Source organism: Chlorocebus sabaeus, chromosome 5 (genome assembly GCF_047675955.1).
Source record: "Chlorocebus sabaeus isolate Y175 chromosome 5, mChlSab1.0.hap1, whole genome shotgun sequence".
Classification (NCBI taxonomy): domain Eukaryota; kingdom Metazoa; phylum Chordata; class Mammalia; order Primates; family Cercopithecidae; genus Chlorocebus; species Chlorocebus sabaeus.
Window position 1 is genome coordinate 59,001,441 of NC_132908.1, and position 22,754 is coordinate 59,024,194.

The window sequence follows — 22,754 nt, forward strand, 5'->3', positions numbered from 1 at the left end:
TCATTTTTTCTTATTCATCAGCATAATCATTCTTAATATATTTTTAAAATGAGAAAACAAAGCATCAAGATACTAGGCTAACCCCTGTATTAGGAGAACAACCCTCAAATTGCGGTGTACTTGGTGGCAGCCCTGCCCGGGCCCAGGCTATGCCAGTGTCCTCTCCTCTGATTCCCATAAAATAAATAAAACAGAGCCAGCACAAGCATAATCTTCAAGGACATTTTTCTTTTCTGGAGGGATTTATGTGCACCTCTGTCCCTAACTAACAAAGCATATAGAGGTGCAAAAAATACGTGTGGTGGCTTTGTAATTAGAGAAACATCTCTCATTGTCCGCTCAAATCTTACTAAACCTTTTACATTCTCATTATGAGACCATACCTTTGTTTCCTTCCGTGATCTCACCGTTCTCATCTGCAAATTGGGGTCACAGCCTAGCATACTGAGCACCTACCATATAAGGTTCAAATGGGATCGTGTGTTGCCATGGTGACAGGAACAAATTCTGTGATCACTACACTCAGGTTTGACTCCGGGCTTCATCACGTAATCACTATTTGTCTCCCCTGCATCTTCTAGTGGAAATGACCATTCCCTTCAGTGACTTTCTCCCGATCTGGTAATGTGTATAATGTTACCTTTATCAGGGGATTGCTGTGAAGATTGAATAGGCAAACTTTAATAAATTGTCAGCCATTTAGTAAACACTCAATAGATACTATCACTTTATTCAGGTTACTTAAAATCTCTTTTTCTCTTGGGGGTGGGCGCAGTGTCTCATGTCTGTAATTGCAGCATTTTGGGAGGCCAAGGCGGGCGAGTCACCTGAGGTCGGGAGTTCTAGACCAGCCTGACCAACATGGAGAAACGCCATCTTTACTAAAAATTCAAAAAAAAAAAAAAAAAAAAAATAGCCGGCCGTGGTGGCATAAGCCTGTAATCCCAGCTACTCAAGAGGCTGAGGCAAGAGAAGCGCTTGAACACGTGAGGCGGAGGTTTCGGTGAGCTGAGATGGCGCCATTGCAGTCCAGCCTGGGCAACAAGAGCAAAACTCCATTTCAAAAAAAAGAAAAAAGAAAGAAAGAAAAAGAACAAAGCTCTTTTTCTCCCTCATTTTCATGTCCCCAGATAATGTCATCAGTCTCCTAGTCTCAACCATATATTCACAGAAAAAAAATGTCTGCAACGCAGTTGAGTTTTTCTTAGGATTAGGGAGAAACAGAAGAATGCATGTAGGGTTTTATTCTCTGCTGTTTCCCAGTATTCCTCAGCCCTCCTGATCAGGCTCATTTGGATTCTGCTACTGCCTTCCATGGAAGCCCAGTGACATTTGATACTCTGTAGATTTCAGAACACATCTGCCGAGTTGTGGTAAATAGATAGAGAGAAAAGGAAGTAGTCCACGGAACTGAGCAGACAACAGTTAACAGTTCTCACTGAGGAATTGAGTTGGTGGTAGGAGCATGGGTGCACACGCAGGCTGTTGCTCTTCACCATCACCTGCAGTGTGGCAGGAGTCCCATCAACCCACTATGTTCATCACCTACCACATGGGGTTCAAATAAAATCAACAGCTGTTTCCTTCCAAAACCTCAGCTAGGGCTTTTCCAAATACCGGCCCCCTTGACCCTCTTTGAGCATTGGGTGGTATTCAAAAGCGACGGGTACAGAGAGCAAAAAAGCATGATTTGTCCCATACAGGGGTTGATTGATGATTGGCTGATTTCCTAAAAACTAAATGTGTATTTCATTTTTAAAGGCTTTAATGTGCACAAGAATTACCTGGGGGTAGTGTTAAAACACAGATTCTGATTCAGTAAGTCCGGGTGTACAGGTGTTGAATGAAATTCTGTATTTCTAACTAGCTCCCATGTGTTGCTGCTGGTGGTCTGCAGACTTCGCTTTGAGTAATAAAAATGTAGTGTATTATATTTCTCCTCTAGGATATAACATCTAAAGGGATTCCTAAATGTATTAAAATCTGAGGTGAGAGAGCCAGTGCTGATGAGAAAACATGCTCATATCTTAACTGAGTATTCCGATTTTTGTGCACAAGGCTGCCTATTGAAATACTGTGTAACGAAATATTCAAAGACTTAGGGACAGAAACATGGATGACCAAATTAGGCCAAGGTGTGTATGCGCACGCAAGAGGGTGAATTTAAGTTAATTACAATGGAAATGATATGTACAGATGGAAAATACTGAACTATTTTTAAAATACCACTGTCTAGAAAACATTCTTAGCCAGGCCAAAATAAATTCTGTAAACACTGTAATACTTTTATCTTTCTTAAATAACATGGTTCCATAAATAACTTTTCTAGGTCATTCCTATCTGTTGAAAACATTACAAGCAACCTGTAGGCTGATTATATTACTTGAAGACTCATAAGGTAGTTTCCCATTTAAAAAATCAAATATAAAACCTTTTCATCTGGTTAATATCTGGTCTAGTCCATAGTTATGGAACTTGTTTACTGTGCAGTTAGCAATGCAGAAAGACTGTAGCTGTTCTTTCTCTCTTCACAGCTTCATAAAAATGATTAAATAAGCCTAGTGCTTTATTAATTGATGAGATTGGCCATACAAGTGTTTAGCAGAGGTGTAGTTTTTAAAACGAGATTCTATTTACCAAATGTGTTTTACATTAAGTAATGGTCTCCAAGAATTTGCTGTGAATGGATGGCATTGATGTTAATTGAGAAATATATTATTTTTCTCATTTTATTAAGTTTTACATTTTAATAAAAGCATATTCAGAAAATAAATGCAGAAAATTATTTTTTTAAACTCATAATCCAACCACATATATTGGGGGGAAAAAGATTGAATATGCAGATATATTTCCTTACAGGTTCTCCTGTATTGCTTTGTGGTATAGTTACTAAACTGAATCAATGTCAGAAATTAACTCCTCAATTTTTTTAAGGTGGGTTACCTGGATATCATGTACTCATGAGGTATAATCACGCCTTTGGGATTTTTTTTTTTTATGATTCTATGTTGTTTTCAACTGGGGAAATCTTCACATCAAAACAGTGAATAGTGGTTATAGACATGATTTGCATTCTCTTTAAATTAACTACTTAAATCAAAAGCATTGGCAATGTGTATGCATTTATGGGGGTGAAGGTAATTGAAAGAATAACAGTAGAATATCTAAAAGTATTGAATGTAGGTGAGCAGGATAATGGGTACTAATGGCTTTTTTTTTTTTTTTGTAAAAGTTTGAATACATACGTCTGTATTCATGGTTTGAAGTTAGTTATAAAAATGTTTAAATCTATTTTTTCATGTTCACACACATATTTTAACAGATATATCCCAGGCACTCTGACTGTATCACACATATATTTTAATAATTATATTCTACACACTTTTTATTATCTTGCCTGTGGTATTTATTAAGTTGCAACCACATTCTCGTGTTATAAATCTTACTTTTTTTAATGACTTTATGCTATTCTGTCATGTGAATATGCAATGAGTCACTCTCCAGTTATGCAGCATTTATATTTGTGCAATGCTGCCCTGTGAATTTCAGCTTCATACTTGTAATAGGAATCAATACTCTGAGTTTTTTTTTGTACTGACTATCTTGTTGCAATCTATTTAAAAAACAGAATTATATAATCTGATTGTGTCATCCATAAACATATGACTGCTATTATTTTGCTTCAAGTGGGAAAAATATCTGCCTTCATGAGATGACTCTCAAATAGCTGACAAAATATGCAAGACTCTTCTTAAGAGAAAGCTGGCTGAATTTACTTCTCAGTGCATCTACAAACATAAGCATCGATTATCCACTCTCTCTCACCTCGTCCCTTGATAAGGAATGAGATGAACAGGGTGAGAGTCTGGAGCTACAGGGAAAAAAAAAGAAAAGGATTAAGAGATGATTTGGGATTTTGCTCATGCACAAACTCAGCTAAGAAATCCTCCATGTGCATGTGTGTGCACATGTGTTGTAGGTAAGCGTGTGTGTGGTTAGGGTTTCTGCTAATTTAAATGACTAATATTATTCTCTTTATTTATATTAGCAGCCAAAGATTTCTAACAGCTCTGGGACACCCCTATTTCTAAGTCGGGACATTGGACAAAAGGGAGCCAACTCTTGTTGTTTGACCAGGTTGAGACACGCGATGCTGACTTGCATTCCTGCCAAATTATTGGTGCAGAAGTCTCTGTCTGAGTAGGTAGAAGCTTCATGGAAATGACAATGAATTGTTCTCACAAGGCCGAAGATACAATTAAGCTGTAACTGCGTAGTCCAGGGCTCTTAACATGCAAACGGCCGGCAAAAAATAATGGCATGTCAAGTGCAATTTTCTCACCAGTCGCAGACACCATAAACTGTAATATAGTGTAATTATTTGGCATCCTGTGTCCTTCATACTAAGCACCACCCAAACGATTTCCAAGTTACAGTGAAGAGGGAAGGTTAGAAGGTCAAATTTAAAGAGAGAAAATGAGTCAGTGCCTTGGAGGAAGAGAATTATAAATAGACGTGGCATTACCAGCAACAGAGTTACATCCAAATAAGGAACAGCTCAGAAGCCCAGGTAGGAGGAAAAAAGGGAGGAAAGAGAGCAGAGAAGTTTATGTAAGAGAGAGGATTTAGTATAGAAGAACTATGACCACCTGCAGAGCAGACTGGTTTTTTTTTTTTCCCCAAAATAAAGCAATATAACGAATTGAGGATCACAGGACTTGCAGAACAAGGACTAAAGCAACCTGAGCCAAAAATCGATGCCACATACACACACCCCCCCACACACACAGAGAGAGAGGCTGAGTATCTGTAATCCTAAAATCTGAAATCTAAAAAGCTCCAACATCTGAAAGTTTTTGAGCACTGACATGACACCACAAGTAGAAAATTCCACACCTGACTTCACATGATGAGTCACAGTCAAAGCTTTGTTACATAAAAACGTTATTTTAAAAATTATAGAAAATTTCCCTCAGGCTATGTGTGTAAGGCAAATAGGAAACATAAATGAATTTCATGTTTAGACTTGGCTCCGTTCTCCAAGATATCTCAATATATGTGCAAATATTCCACAATCTGAAAATATCTCAAATATGAAATACTTCTGGTCCCAAGCATTCTGGAAAAAGGATATTCAATGAGCATGTGGAGCGTGTGTGTGTGTGTGTGTGCGCGCACGTGTGTGTGTGTGTGTGTATTCCTGTTCCATAGGGGTTTGTGTCTTAAATATATAATATCTTAATCCCATACACTCAGAAGTGAGGAAATTGCACCCAACAGAAGTGACTTTTTTCCCAGTTACTTTGTAGTAGAACTAAAAGAGAAAGAAGCCAGATCTCCAAGAGATCCTTGCTTATCTTTCTAACTTGACACAAGAGACTTTAAGCCTAGATCTCTGTGTTTCAGCGCAACAGACTGAATGTCTATGACCTTGGTATGTTGAGTTTTAATCTTCAGTTTGATGGTATTAAGAGGTGAGTCTGTTGAAAGGTAATTTGGTCATGAGGGTGGAACCCTCATGAAGGGAACTAGAGCCCTTCTGAAAGAAGCCCCAGAAAGCTTCCTTGCCCTCTTTCTACCAGTGTGAGAATACAAGAAGATTGCAGTCTACAACCTGGAAAAGAGCCGTTACCAGAACCAACCATGCTGGCACCCTGATCTTAAAGACTACCAACCTCCAGAATTGAGGGTAATACATTTCTGTTGTTTATTAGCCACCCAGTCTGTGTTAACTTGTTATACAGCCAGAACTAAGACACACTCAGTTACCCTGACCCTCCCTCAGCTCTGTAAATAGCCTTGAACGTGCTATTTCCTCTATCAAAAATGCTTTTTCTCTTTATCCCTGAACCCTGGTTCAACAACAGGTTAATGCATATCAGCTTCCAGGTTATTTCCTTTGGGAAGATTCCATCCTCCCATAGAATAGGGCAGTTTCCACTGTATATGCTTCAAGAGAACCACATTCCTTCATTTCAGAGCACTTATTTCAGTTTTCTTGTGATGTTTCTTCATTTGATTTTCTGTTTTAATGTCCGTCTCCCTCTAGGAGCTCACTGGTTCCATGCAGAAGGCAGAGATAGACCTGTGTTTGCTCAGAGCTGAGAATCCACTGGCAATGAAATACTCTGCAGACAGTAGGTGCTCAATAAATATTGTGGCATGGTTGTATCAATCACCATCCTGACTTCTAGCCAAGGGTTCTCATAATGACATCAAGCTGTCTACCATAAAGAGTATCTGCACATTTTACCACAGGATGGTATTTTTGTGTTGTGTGTCAGATTCATCAAAAACCACCACAGGTTTTCTCTTTCCTAAGACCAGAACAAATAAGCAGATTTGGGCTAAGTGTCCCGTGAGCCACTTTTTTCTCTCTCACAATTTCCAAAGAAAGTCAACACTGAGGTACATGGAGATGTGAACCCTCAATGTTTATGTGTTTATGAACAGACTCTGCCCTGCTTTGGACCACAGAGAACTGAAGGTAGGAATGGAGTCTGTTTGGCTGGTATTTGCTTTTCAGAAATCCAGACAAAAGCTTTCTGCTCCAGTTTGTACTATAAGCCCAAACACAAAAGTCTGAAGACAGTTGGAAGACAACGTGTTGCTTTATGACAGTGGTGAGGAAGACAGTCTCCACTGAGGTAATACTGCAGCTTTTTGAAAGACAGTTGTTTAAACAAGTTAACTTTTTCTTCACACTCACTACCTCAAAGAAACACTTTCAATATCAATACATAGAAAACACTTTTTAACTACCCAGATGGGTCTATAAAATACCCATATGAAAGAGAGAACATGAAAGCTCCTTTATTGAAAAATACCATTGAGCTTATATGACTATTATAAATTCTTCCATTATGTAGGTAAATTATTCATTTTTTTTTTCATGTAAAGTATTTACTGAGCAGTTCCTATATACAGGCACGGTTCTAGGTTGTGGGAATACAGAGTAAAGACCAAAGGACTCAAAAATCCTTTTCTTTGTGGAACTTGCACCCTAGAAGAGGCAAATAATAAACATAATAAGGTATAGAGTATGTTAGATAATGATTGTCAGGAAGAAAAAAAAATCAAGCATAGACAAAGGGTATGAAATATTAAAGGAGGAACAATTACATTTTAGAAGAACTGATAGGGAAAGTCTCTCTAAGAATATGACTTTCAGGCCAGGCATGGTGGTTCACACCTGTAATCTTAGCATTTTGGGAACCCAAGGCTGGAGGACTGCTTGAACCCAGGAGTTCAAGATCAGTCTGGGAAACACAGGAGATCCCATCTCTACAAAAGATTTAAACAAAAATATCCAAGCATGGTGGTACACGACTGTAGTCCCAGCTATTAAAGAGGGACTATTCACTTGTGCCTGGGAGGTCAAGGCTGCAGTGAGCTGTGATCGCATCACTGGACTCCAGCCTGAGTGACAGAGCAAGACCCTCTCTTAAATAGAAACCAATATATATGACCACTGACTTCATTCCATTTCAACAGAAAATATAAAGGCTTATGTTGCTTTTGACCAAGGGAAGCATCTTACTCTCAGTCATCTTACTCTCTCCCCCAAGACTTTGCATAAACTCCTGTATCTTGCTGGGGCACTGCACTTCCCACCCCACACCCCCGGGTCGATGACTCTTCAAGACAAACAGAAACATCACCTCCACACTATACAACATGTCCCTGTGCAGGGACCCCCAGAGTCTTGTTATTCACCTAGTGAGGTCATTGTTAATTTGTCTGCCACTCCAACTACAAACACATACACACACACATCCAATTAAGAATGCAATTACAACTACAATTACTATATAGCAGGCACTATGCTTCTATTATTTTCTTTACTCTTAAAAGTTCTTATTTATCTTATTTGCATAATCCTTGAAAAACTTCAGTAATCTTCTCAGGGTTAACACCCAGAAAGTGGCCAAGCCCATATTCAAACCTCGAGAGAGTACATCTCTGATGCTAAGGAGCTTTCTCAGCATCCAGCTGCCTACCGATATACTAAAAACAGATGATAGATGTGGTAAGGTTATATGTGAGGCTCTGAAGAACCTATCACTCAAAAACTAGCTCTGCCCTTGAGCTCGAACTCAACCTGCTAGGTCAGAGGCCTCACCATGGTGACTCGCAGGAGTGCCTTTCAAAGAGCAGGTGTGCTCATAAGTAAGTAATGCTTCTCAGCCGGTTCCTGGAGAGAAGCTGGGAGGTGAAGTGGTTTAAAGAGTCGGATGTGGAAGAGTGTGCACAGAGATAAAACACTGTAAAGCACCGGTGGGCATCCCAATACAGATCATCTTCGCACTCAGCTTGACTCATAATCTGAAGCCGTCACCTGAAATGTATTTTTGGCTACGCTACAAGCCAAGATCCTCCAAGGCTACGCTGTCATAATTCAGGAGCATTTTTCTTTAAAGGGAAATAGGTATGATGGGAAATGTTCGCAGAGAAGTTTTCCAGAAAATAAACTCTATTTTAGCAATTATTTGGGAATTGGTCATGGTAGGAAGCCGTGAAAAGCCTAGATAAAAACTGTCACTAAGACTCAAAGGCATTTTGGCTATTTCAAAATCCTAGGGTTCACTGGCAACATTTCTGTCATTCAGAGAAGCATGAACGTCTCATGTGTCAATAAGTCACAAGAAGATGCTGAATGTCCGGCTGTTTACCTCTATCTCTATTACTTCATGTAAGGAATGGAGGTGAAATCAGTTACCAGATTCTGAGTCCAAAGCAACCCCACGTTAATTACTTTTTCTACCCAGATAAAAATGAAATGTTCTCCTGGGCATAGCATGTTTTGTTATTTACATTATGCAAGACACAGTCACAGTGATATACCTTCATAAAGAGGTAACTGAGAAAAGCAAGGAAAAAGCGTCCATTATGTAAATATGCATGTATTCCCAGAATTTCATATGGTATGAGAATGTCTTGCCTTAGGGCTGATTAAAGAAGTTCTGAATATCCAGAAGTAGGCATTTAAAGACTTTACATTCCATACTAGATAACTCCTAAGTGTAAATTACAGTTTAAACTCTAGTTAGCTGGTTCCTAATACGTAATAAGGTACAGTGGGTGAAATAATGGCCACTGGAATTTCCAATAGGATTCGAACTTAGGTAGATCATTTACCATTCTGTGATATTGGTTTGGTTTATTAATCCATCTAAAACCCACTTTTGTACCTACAAAAAAGGTAAGATAATGCTGGTAAAGAAGCCCATATCCAAAACCCATGGGGCCAGAAGTATTTTGGAATTCAAAACTGTTCACACTTCAGAAACACTAAGGTATATAAACTATATGGTAAGTAACACCCTCAGCAGGGTCTGGGGCAGCACCCTGTAATCAATCACGTTAACGTTTTTGCAGCAAAATATATGAAGTCACAATTATGCATTACGACTATAATAGTCTTAAGTCGGTTCTGCTCCCTGAGTTTGTATCAAGGATACAAAAAAAAATCTTTCAGATTTTATATTTTGAACTTATGACAAAGGGAGTGCAGACTTGTTTTATACACATATATTTGTATCCCTGCATGCAAATGAACATACATATGCGTATACTGAAGGGGGGGGGCTATTGTTAGAATCAAAAAGGTTGGTGCCCACAAAGTGCTTTTATAATAGCATTCAACAGATAATAAACACTCAATATTGACCAAAATATAAGTTCCTTAAAGGCAGAGATCACTGTTTTGTTCATTGATATGCCTCCCATGCCTAATAGAGCATCTGGCACATAGGAAAGTCTCAATAAATATCCATGTAATGGTTCATGGTATCTCCTCATGCAGGCTTTCTTTATCCAAGTAGAACCATATGAAATGAGAAACATAATCCTTGGAGAGGCTCAATTCGTTTTGCAAGACAATAGGGTAAAAGCATTAATGCAATCAGAAGTTCCCGGTGAAACACAAAGAGTTAACTCAAGTCCTGAAGATCAATATTTAATTCCCCTCCTATTTTTCTTTTAAATCATTGCATTTGGGAAGTGAATAACATTGGCCTGATTCACTTCTAAACTGACTTATCAAGCAAATCAGTCATTGGCAGGCTCCTAATTGGAATTATACCTACATGAAGATGTGCATCAAAATTAAAAGGAGCTTATGAACAGTGCTGAGGAATAAACACGTGTAGTCTCCAATAACCCACAGTGTGATTTTGGAAAGCGGACAGCCTATGTCTACCAAAGAATATTTGTCTGACCTGCCAACAGGAGCAAAACAAATATAAGTCCAGTCTAACACACACGCATGCACACGCACACACACACACTCCACTAAACTAAAATTTTGATTTTGTACATTTGATTTCATCTGACAATGAATGAACTAGTTTCCTACTGCAAAGTTTTTCAAATAGTACAATGCACAGTTAAGCATCTACTTTAAGAACTTCCTTTTCTCCGTCCGAGGTTAATTATTGAAAAAACAGACGATAAAACAAAAAAGATAAATATCTACCTGCAATTATAGATATCTGCATGTCCTTAAAATAAAATAAAACAAAATAAACTCTCAGCAACTGAAGTGGTAGGAATTCAAACTGAGAAAAGATGCGTATCTCTTCCAAGTACTATAAACTAGAGAAAATGTTTGGCATGAAGTCTCTCTCGTGTGAATGAGAAAGAAGACGTTATTTGTTTACGCATTTATATAAGCAGTGTTATATTTTATTGATAGCCGAGTAGAAGAGGTGATAGGAGAAGCTTTCCCTACAAGACCATTTAAAACTGTTACCTTGGGATTAATCCTATTCCTAACAGAATGACATGTAAACTCACTAACCATCTGTCCTGAACAGTTTACAGCTAAGTGTGGCCACAACTAAAAAGACTCTGGTATTAAACATCTTAAGACCACTAACAGACCCTGAAATTGAGATTTTAAAAACAAAGCTTACCCGGCCAACAAGAATCGGTTCAGGTCCAGAAAACTCTTCCAGGACAAACATTTGATTCCAAACCCAGCCTCTTTTGGAGCGGTTCAAAATTCGCTGTTCTTCACCCAGACTGTTTATTTCCAAAGGGGATCCACTCATTAAAACTTGAGACTGATTCATTGGAGCCATGTAAATGCAAGGGGGAAGAGTAATCCATAATATTATTAATGGAGTCCAGAGATCCAAGAGCATTTCCGCTAGCCGTTCTGGCATGGTCCCACCAGTTAAGCAAATCACCACGAAAATGAGACAATTATTTTTTTTGTCTCCGGTCTGCAGCCATCCAATTCATCATGCAGTGCCGAGCATTTACTTACAGCTCTGCCACGTGTCTATAGCATGGGAAACAGACATCATCTAAGCAGCTTTTCTAAGACCACAATCCATTGGCTTTTCTTTTCATTGAAATTTCCTGCAAAAACAAGGAGGAAGAAAGATAAGGGTCTACTCAAACAGGTTTTAAAATAAAATCACTTCTTTTCAAAAGCACCTAAAATGAACAATAGTGGGCACTTCTCAAACTCTTGAGTTAGAAAGTGGATCTGAATAATTAGAATAAGTAGGCTAGTAAGTCCTTTAATTTTTAAGCTTTATTTAGATTGTAATTTTCATTTGTAGCTATGTGACCTATCAGAAACGGTTCACGTAATAGAAGTTCTCCCTTTCCTTCTTGCTTCTTTCTTTCCCATCTCCCTCTCTTCCTTGTTTTCTTCTTCTTGACTTTCCTCCTCTCTCCATCCCTTCCTCTCTCTTCTATTCTTTTTCGTTTTAACAATTGGGAGTGTATGCTAACACAGCCCACTTGTCGAACAGATTGTAAGTCTTTTACTTTTATTTTCTTCTTTTTTTCCTTTTTTTACCTGTTTAAGGACACATTTTAGTTCCTTTTATGCTAAACTCCATGAAATAACTAGCTTTGAATTAACAACATTAAAAAAATACAAAAGAGAATGGGAAGGGGAATTTAAACCAATTTTGACAATCTTAGCTTCCAGGATTCATCAGAAGGGATTGCCCAGTTCAGGGTACAGAGTGCAATCCTCTGCCAGGATGCTAACAATGAGTGAATACAATTAGAATGCTTCCAGAGAAAAATTCTGTAATGTCCAGCTTGTATGCTATCATCAGGACAGTGTCAGGGTCCACATTCTAAATGTACAGTTAAACAGGAGATTTAAATTATGGAAAGCTCCCTTGGGAATAAAATATGGTAAAAAAATGTAGTGTTCAATTGAAGAGATTCAGCAAGGCAAGGGCACAAAAAAAATCCCCATTACCTGAGGTGTCAGATACATTTTTTGCTTACCCTCAGTGTGGCAAAATGTGTTTCTTCCCTCTCAAAAAAAACAAATATTTTTAAAGAAATACTGTTCACTGCAGATCCAAGAGAGAAGCGCTGCTGAATTAAACTCAATGGGAAAATATTTTCTCAGGACACCATCGGGAACAGTGCGGCTCAGGGAATTCATAAAAGGGAAGGAAACCTTTCACCTCTAGGTCTCTGGTTCCATTCTGGCTCAGAATAAGAAAGCTAGAAAGTCATTAACATTCGCTGGGCTGCTGAGTGGCCTCACTGAAGCCAGCTGAAAGGGGCAGACCCAGATTGTACTGCAAATACAAGCAGTATCCGATCTAACAAGATGGCCAGTGGAATCACCCTGCTTGTCATTCTTTGCCTGGGCTCAGCTCAATCACTGGGACTGTATCACTCAAAAGGGCTCAACCCTGATGAGTATCGAGGAGCCACAACAAGCAGCAGTTGCTTTGGAAATGGAAGAAGAAAAAAAAAACAGCTTTCTATGGGGAACCAATACAGAGAAAACAGAGTCCAGAACAAAGTCATCTCCTTCCCCTGGAATTGCAGAAAATCTTCCCCCTAAAACAGATTCCCCTGAAGTCTTTCTCTCATGCCAGTGTGTGAGCAGAACGTGGCAGGCTTCAAAACTTAAACTAAACAAAATTCAAAAAGTCCCCATAAAGAAACCCCCAAATCTTTGTATCTTTCTGAGTGCTCAAGCCACTTACTACTTTAACAGCATTTACAGCACACCCATGCTGTGCTCCCTCTAGACCTGAGGGAGAAGTTGGTGCTAAAGGAGTCTTGTGCGTGCTGAGGTCTGTCTATTCTTGAAACAGATACACCGGGCTTTGGATCCCAGCTCACCCTGCTTGCTGTCTCTGTAATGATGGACAAGATATTCAAGTTTTCTGAGCTTCAGTCTTTTCTTCTGCAAAGTGGAACCAATAATAATTCCTACCTAATGGGACAGTAGTGTGGTTCAGAAATAAGACACATGTAAACCAGTCAGATCATGGGAAATACTCGGTAAACTGGAATCCATGTGGTTATCCTGGGTTAGATGTGTGGTGATGACAGGATTCCTGCCCTAGAGAGGCTTTGAGAACAAAGACAAATGAATGAGCAGAGTGAAGCGTTGTAACCTCTGCAGTAAAAGTTGGTAAGGTATGAGGGTGTCACAAAGGTGCTCAAAGATCTTCCCTGTGGTGGAGGATGAGGATGGTGCCACAGGGGAAAGGCCTGTGCCATTTTACACACATGGTGAGATCCACTTTAGACATAGAGCCTCAGCCTAAAGACTTTTCAGAGAAAAGGAACTTGTTCTTTCCAGTTCTCCCCTACTCCATGATAGACCATAACTGAACATGCAAAAATCATGTATGCTGTTCTCCAAAGGCATAAGTTTTGTTTGTTTGTTTGCTTACTCAAGCTCACACTTACAGGCTCAAGTGATCCTCCTGCCTCAGCCTCCAGAGAACCTGGGCATGCACCACTATGCCTGGCTACTTTGATTATTACTATTATTTGTATAAATGGGGGGTTGATCTCGAACTCCTCGCCTCAAGCAATCTTCTCACTCCAGCCTCCCAAACAGCTGGGATTACAGGCATGAGCCACAGTGCCAGGTTGGCCTGGGTTCTATAGCAGCAGAACAATGAGATGGTTGTGGGAGTGACCTAGTGTCAGCCTGCTTGGGGTCTGAATTCTAATTCTTACACTGACCAGTTGTGTAACAGCGGACGGAGGGATAATTAATAACAATAGCAACAACAAAATAATAATAATACTGACCTGACAGGTTAGTTTTGAGGACTAAAGGAGATACTCTCGGCACGTCAGATAGGATAGACTAGCATGCACAGTTCTTTAAAATTTTGCCAAACACTCTGCAAGTAAGTATACTCTGGCATTTGCTTTGTTGCTAATGATTGTGAGATAAGAAAATTTCATCTCAATTTAAATTCATAACAGACACTTTCATGGAAACCACCAAGTGGCAACGAGGATGGACTGTGGTATGTTGGATGGACTGTAGCATAGATTACAGTGAGTTCCCTCTACCTGAACTCATCAGAATAAGTTAAAAAACAATAATAGACCCTCGGCCAATGTTATACAATGGCATAGCTTGACTAGTCAGAATGAGTAGGTTAAATAAAAAGGGGATACGTGTGTAGTCACAAATAGTATCCACTAACACGGTATCTTACTGTTAGCTAAAGCATATAATGCCTTGCCTTGTATTCAAAACCGAGGCAGAGAATAATGAAATGATGTACTCAAGGAGCACCTCTAAGAAAAGAGAGAATCATTATTTGAACCTAGGTAACGTAATTTCAAAATTCTTTCTGAACAAGACCCTTCCTCTCATTGCAGAAATATTTCATGAGCATAGACTGTATGTCAGGTACTGGGGGAAGGAAAGGCAAATGGGTCAGAACTCCTTTCTTCAGGAAGCAAAGAATCTGTTTGGCAAAGATAAAGAATTACATAATCAATTCACTGAAACGTAATCTTGGAAGGTTTAAAAGAAACATAGAGTGATGGGTAAGCCACGTATTTGGCTTCCTAGCCACGAAGGTTTCCTAGAGGGGATGTCATTTAAATGTTGAAACAGAATTAACCACCTGAGAAGGGGGTATAAGTGAAAGAACATTTTAGTCAACCAAGGGATACGAACAAGACCACCAACTAATCTAGGATCTCTGAATGAATCAGCATCTAAGGTAATTTTCAAATTATTATTTGCAGAATCACCCAGTCCATGGTCACCCCATCTTTTCTCTTACCCATCTAATTCATAATAATGATGGTCTCTACAGAGTACATGTTAAATATGTAGCCATTTCCTCTGGCAGTTCTTTGTGAAGAGAAGAGCATGTTTGGTGTCTCCAAAGGTCAAGTCATATACCACAGAGAGGATGTGAGGGGCAACTAAGTGCTATTCCCGTGCAACTTCTCAATTTTCGGGGGTTTCTGGGGGTGAGATGGCCAATACCCTGAGGTCAATGGTATAGCCCTGGGGAGAAATTAGCCCAGCTCAGGGGAAGCCCTTCATCTACATAGGTCGTTCCCGTCACATCACCTGTAGGGAGCTTCTAGAGACTGAAACACTTACATGCCACCTCTTAGATTTTGCCAAATTCTTAAATCATCTGTATTATTACTTTAAATTTTACTGAAATAGGCTCAGTTTTCAAAATATTTATTTTTAAATGGAAAGCTTATATTTGCCGTAAGAGAATATAACTTTAAAATTACGATGTTAATAGCAAACACTTAGAATAATATTAAATCATAAAGAATACTCAGATAATATTAAATCATAAGGAACTACACATACATAGATATATACATATAAATTCATGTCTGTTCTTCAAAATAACGCTCTAATATAACATCATTATTACTTATCTCATCATTCTCATTGTAGAGATAACCAAATTGAGGTACAGGGAGATTAGTATTTTAAGTAATGTTTTATTTTTACTAAACTAGACACTGTTAAAAGCCTGAGGTCATCTCACTATTTGCTAAAAAGAAAGACCAGCCATAGTTAGAGACAGACTGGTTAATATTTAATAAGTGGCTCTTTGAAAGAAAAAATTCTGATTTGTAATGTTTTCTGATTTTCATGGCATAAATACTTCCACCATGACCAATTTTAAGCTTCCAGTTGACCATTAACCAGCTCTGAAAATTACTGAAAATTTAACCATCAGCTCTGTTAAAACCCAGTAAAGAGCCAATGCTAGCACACCTGTAGTGAGGTGCTTCTCAAACATTAATATGCATCCAAATTACCTGGAAATCTTGTTTAAACACAGATTATGAATCACTTAGGTTAGTGTGGGATTTGAGATTCTGCATTTCTTGTAACCTTCCTGCAGTGCTGATGCTACTTACTGATTTGAAAGCCACACTTTGCGAAGTAGTTCTAAAGAAGACTGGCTCCCAGCTCAGACCTCCTGGAGATAACCTAAAGGACTCAGTGGTGTGGTGGAAGAGTCACTTCCTCCCTCATGTCATTGAATGTCATGCCATCAACTACTTCACCACCACTGTGAATAAAGGACTGAACACATAGATTTGGGAAAACCTTGCACTAGGGTGTATGACTATATGGAATTTTATATGATGTCACAATACTTTCCTCTCCTCGCATGTCTGTTTTACGTGAGGCACTGGGAAAATTGCTGAGCTAACTGGTGTGTTCACAGGCACATGTATGCTATCAGGGAGTGCTGGCACTTAGTCTTCAAGACGATCCTGCTAATTCGAGAGAAATGGGACTCTGCTGTGACACTTGGAACCACACTATTTGTATGTTTGTACCTCTGCCATGGGCAGACTAACATTGTCCTCTTGGAACATCAGAGAATGGCTTTGTAGAAACTTATGAGATGCAACTGAGTCTTATATCCGTGTTATCAGTATTAATAAATATTGTGAATAGCAGCTGCATACACAAACTGCTTAACTTTATGCAAGGAAAAAGAAATTGAGCAAGGTTGTAAAGCTGGGGTAAAAAAATCAATTTATTTTTACATTTTCCAACCACAGTATGTGTGTCTGACCAAGCAATCTACTTTATTATAATGCTGTTGCATTGATTTACACCCAGATAGTGAGATGAAGAGATTTTATAGTTTCTCTGGAATTCTTACATATAAGAAAGTCTTTAGAATTCCCCGATATGATGATATCTTTTCCTGGGTAAAATACATATAATCTGACTTCTCATTCATACTTATATTTCAGAGATAATTCTAATTACAGCCTGAATTTCACTCTGCTGATTCCAACATGATTTTAAAGTGAACTCAGTCAATTCACAGATATATAAGTCATTATGCAAAAACATATTACACCATCCACTTTGTAAATAATGTGGATTAAAGTTCAAAATGATGAAGCACACGCTGATCGGTGAAGTCTAAAACAAAAACAGCCTTTTACAGACACTTCAGGATTCAATCCAGCAGATTATTGTGGTTGACAGGAAACTATGCTTTTATTATCCACTAGGCTTAGCAGCCACAATATTTCATGAAAGCAAAAATGACACCGAGGACCAGTGAGTTTCTATTAAAAATGTTTCTGACCTTGAATTTAGAGCCATTAGCAGCCTGCTTCGAAACAGGTAAATGCACATTGAATTCAAAGTGGTATTTCATGAAAGCAGGAGATGGCGATTCAGTGTGTGACCCGGAGCAATTCACGCCAAGCCCTGGCTGACTGGGACTGAGCAGGTAGAAAAATCCTTTGGATTTTAGAGAGGAAATATAGTTGCATGTATTCAAATATAAATAATACAAGAAGATCACCTTTCCTAAAGCCTTCAGAATTTTCTAACCAGATTCTCTTGGCAGAAACATATTCTGAAATTGTTTATGTACACACACACACACGCACACACCCATGCACATGCACATATTATTTTGTGTATCCTTCACTCAGCCACAACCCTTCTGGTCGTCTTTCTTTGGCATCAGACCACGTATTTATCCAGATGTCAATCTGTCCAAAAGCATATTGTTTGCTTGTTTTACCATCCAGAATAATATCTGTCAAATCCTTTTTTTTTTTTTTTTTTTTTTGTGAGTTGGAGTTTCACTCTTGTTGCCCAGGCTAGAGTGCAATGGCGCTATCTTGGCTCACTGAAACCTCCACCTCCCGCGTTCAAGCACTTCTCCTGCCTCAGCCTCCCGAGTAGCTGGGATTATAGGCGCCCACCACAATGCCCAGCTAATTTTTTTTTTTTTTGTATTTTTAATAAAGATGGGGTTTCACCATGTTGGCCAGGCTGGTCTTGAACTCCTGAACTCAGGTGATTCACCTGCCTCAGCCTCTCAAAGTGTTGGGATTACAGGCATGAGCCACTGCGATGGGCCTCAAATCCACTTTTTGCTCTGTTATTGCCATGCTACTCTTCTCTACCTGAAGTTTTTGTTTTCTTTAAGTTCTATAATTGTTGGTTTCCTTTGGGAACATCAATAAATAAATGCCTGTCCTTCTCCTTCTTTCCCAATGTAGAGTCACAAGTTTGTTCTTCACATAGAAATGTTTCTGTTATAGAAATTTCAGGATGAGGTGACTAAGCCAGTGACAAAGACAATAAAGTCAAAATAAGATCTCTTCTCTAGTGTTGTAGAACCAGACCTTTACTTAGAAAACTTTCTTGGAATCATCAGCTTAGTTAAGATATTAAGAATAATTTTCTGGCCAGCCATGGTGGCTCATGCCTGTAATCCCAGCACTTAGGGAGGCCGAGGCAGGCGGATCACGAGGTCAGGAGATCGAGACTATCCTGGCTAACACGGTGAAACCCCGTCTCTACTAAAAATACAAAAAATTAGCTGGGCGTGGTGGCGGGCGCCTGTAGTCCCAGCTACTTGGGAGACTGAGGCAGGAGAATGGCATGAACCCGGGAGACGAAGCTTGCAGTGAGCTGAGATCGCACCACTGCACTCCAGCAAGGGTGACAGAGCGAGATTCTGTCTCAAAAAAAAAAAAAAAGAATAATTTTCTTCTGTTGGGTTTTTTAAAGGCATACCAGTATCAAGATCATCCTAAAAAAACTGAATATCAGTCCCACAACTCTCTTGACAATTACAGACACAGTGGTGTCAGAAAGTCATTTCTCAAGTCTAATCTAAATCCCTCCTTCTTTATTTAAAAGTCATATCCTTTGCAATCTTTAAATCACATGTTCAGAATTTAATAGCCAGAGACCTACTGAGTTACAACATTTTGTGCAGGTCCTTTAAATCATAGCAATCAATCAGAATCAACCTTATTCTTATCAACCTGTAATTCAGTCGAACTGTGGAAAGCCCCATGAGATAACTGTTTAGAGCATTGACTCTAGAGTCAGATAGAAGAGGTTTGAATCACAGCTCTATTATTCATGAAATAAGTCACCTGGGCACGTTTATTTTATTTGTGGCAGGTGAATAAACTGATGCTCTGTGTTTAATACTACCTACTTTGAAAGATTAAGGAAGAAATAAATAAGGTAATTTAAACTCTTTGTCAATGTAGCAATTATAGTAACTATTTATTGAATGTTTCAAGTGCTTAACCAAAAATATTTACTGATTTTTAAAAATTATTTTATTGCAATCTCATGCTGTGTATATACTTCAGCGGGGAAAATTCCAATGTTCTATGCAGACAGGTAATAAGTAAAATAACTTTTTTCAACTCTCGATTTGTAAAACAAAAATAGCATGAACCAGGGTGGGTATAAATAAAATAGCATTTTAGAAATAGCTTTCCCTCTCCACAACTAACATACAATTAAAGCAATGACTTCAAGTAGTTTTATTAAGCCTCAGAGGGCTGAAATTTTACTGTCCAGAACCAACCACATCTTTCCTTCCCATAGAAGACATGACGTTGTCCATCACTATTTTTGGCTGACAGGGTAGAGTGCAAGCACTACCTGTTCATGAGTGAGCTATTCTCTTTCAATCAAAGTGTAGCTGCTCATTAAAAAACATTGCCTGGTACATCTCTCTTACAAGATAAATTCCATTGCACTTCATAATCATCTGCATTCTTGTGAGGACAGCACAAGTGGAAAGTCTCTACTAATTCCAGGATGAAGCCAAGGTGATAGATAGTTATATACTACTTAGAAGGGAGCTCAGAGAAGATAATGTTTATCAGAGATTGCAACTAACTTTTTCTGTTTATTTCAAGAAACTTTAGCACTACCGATGATGGAAATTAGATTTCTCTTCTCACTTAAGAAATGTGAAAATGGTGAAAATCACTTATATCACATAACGGGGGCTTCAGAGTCTCTTATACTGAAATTAAAATGCCGTCAACGATCCCAGTATAAGTCATCCAGATTCTGCCAATTAGATTACACTGTGTAGTAACCATGCTTACAAGTGTACCTTACTGTCACTCTTTGATGTTTCTAAAACGTTATCACTTAATAACCACTCACTGACACTTAACGTGAACTACGGACACAGGTGATGGATAAGTAGACAGATAGATAGCAAGCAATTTTTTGACAAAAAATACTATTGAGTTATGACCCAGAATGTATAATTTATGAAAATTAAGGGAGTTGTTTATGCAGATTCCAAAATACGTATACAATCTTCAGCTACTATAGTTTAGCGACACTCAAAGGCAAGAAAAGATGTGTTTTACCTCTCTGATAAAAATAAGTATGAATTAATTGGGTTTTTTTTTCATTTTTCTGAGCATCCGCACATTGAAGATGGGAATAGTTAGACACAAATGTAAATTCTGTTTACAAAGCTCAACCAGCACGAGACTAATAAAGAAGAAAATGTGCCTTTGTACTTCTTAAATCAAATTTTGGAGATGAATCTTCTTACATAAAAAGGAAATAATTCCCTTGTGATATTTATACCATTCCTCCATCTACTTATTTTATATTATTTGTGTCATATCTAGAATCAAATAATCATATTTTATTCATTAATCTATCAAGAGAGAAAAAAGGCATGGAAAATATTGTTCTGACTGCAAATGAAACATAAATATACTGTAATATTTTCACTTGATGTACATAAAAAAGATTAAGAGGATTCCATTTAATATTCCTTTGTAATATCTTCAATATGCCTAAAATATCAATAAACACATCCACAAAAGTACCTTATCACGGCACACTATTTTTCCCTGTGTGTTTATGTGAGGATCAGGTATTCTGTTGATTAATACAGAAGAGTATGGAATTGTCTTTGAAAACACCCATAGTTGCAATTCACATAAGGGTAAGGCAAACTGTTCAATTCAAATACAAAAATATACTAAAGAAAAAGAAGGGAGGGCAGGAACGAGAGAGGAAGTAAATTAATCCTCAATTATTTGTTATACGTTCTCAACAATGCACAGACATTGAGTCAGCCATGCAGCCACTCCATAATTAGTGCATTTTTTTGCCAATAAAATAGAACTTTGCATCAAATATAGTTTAATAGCATTCTTTGATGCAAGTCTAGTCTTGGAGGCATTCTCATTTTTACAAAGCTGAATTATGTCATTTTTTATATTCCCATATCATTTAAAAGATGATTGTGAGGGAACAAAAATATGCTTTGTGGAACATGAGTAAAATTGATTTTTAAAAATGAGGAAAGCTATGACTAAAAATAGACTTAGGAGGACTTATGAAATTTCTGTAGAGAAAATTGTGGTAGATAAGTCATAATATTGAACTTTGGATATGACTGTATCTCTTTCTTTTAATGAAAATATACTAGTATAGGGTGCAGGGTATAATCTTTGCTGATTTGTTATTGCATTAAATAAATGTTTACTGAGCACTAACTGTGCTTAGCCCTGAACCATCCATCGTTCTAGCATTTGCAATTGTCTTTGGCAGTGGAGGCAGAGAAAGAAAATTGTTTGAAGTCTCTAAATATAAATGTTATTCATTTATGATACTTTCCAAAGAGATAAGAAAATCACATCTATATACCTCTACCTCCTTAGAGAACTTACACACACACACACACACACACACACACACACACACACACGAAGTCATCTAAGCAAGAGGATGGATATTGTTTATGATAGGGAATAGCACGTGACATTTAAAACCCAGGAAATAAAGCTTAAAACTTGATAAGAAAAAGAAACAGTATTGGCCCCGGTGCTTTGCCATGAAGAAGCAACAGAGATTTAGTTAGCCGCAACATATGGTAGAAGAAGCTAAATGGCATCCCTTGAACTTATTTCTTTTCTGACCTTTTGAAGTTGCCAGGTTCAACTAATTTTCTCTTCATGGTTACATCTAAAGCAGGTTCCAGAGAGAGGAACCAACAGTTCAGCAGAAATAGATTAGCATCGCAACTTTCTGTAAGAATGAAATGAGAAAGCACTAATAGCCCTTTGGTTAATTAAGCCCTGCTAAATCGGATGATGGCCTTTTTCCATCAAAAAAATTGTTCTGTTTCATAAATAAAAATGTATTGGATGCTGGAGGGAAATTCTGAGCACCACAGATAACATTTTTGGGGAGACTGATCAATATACAAATCAGAGTAGCCAGAAAGGCAAATCAAAGAATCTAAGGCAGATGAAGTGGCAAAGGGAACATGATAAAAATCTCAGACTTGAGCCAGTAAATAAGTTAGTTATCTGGGCACATTTTCAAGAGGCAAGCTGTATATATGTGTGTGTGTTATTTGCGTGCATGTGTGTGTGTGTGTGTACGTAATACAGAGCAACAAGAATTATCATTGGTTTATCTACCTCCGCTCCCACCCTGAGAGGTGTATAACACACCAAAGTTAGGACATTTTTTTTCTGAATTAAAAAGCTAAGTTAGACCATTTCCTCTGTGAATGCCAATAGTGCTGAAAACAAAAAGAAAACTGTTTTTCTCCACCAGCTGCACTGAATAACTTTGTAACAAATATAAAATGACTGAAATCAGTATCAGCACACCACTGAGCAGAATATTTTCAAAAAGAAGTCTTCAGACCTTAAATTGCACC

At 38.2% G+C, this 22,754-nt stretch overlaps 1 protein-coding gene across 3 annotated transcripts in view; it reads right to left on the bottom strand.

Annotated features, from left to right (window-relative positions):
- CDH8 (cadherin 8) overlaps nt 1-22,754 on the bottom strand; it is a 417,595-nt gene that overhangs the window by 391,009 nt on the left and 3,832 nt on the right. For all 3 annotated transcript variants that reach the window (XM_007993552.3, XM_007993550.3, XM_007993547.3), the window contains exon 2: nt 10,917-11,367. In XM_007993552.3, the coding sequence (XP_007991743.1) occupies nt 10,917-11,168 (252 nt within the window). In that variant the 5' untranslated portion in view covers nt 11,169-11,367. The remainder of the gene's footprint in view (nt 1-10,916; nt 11,368-22,754) is intronic.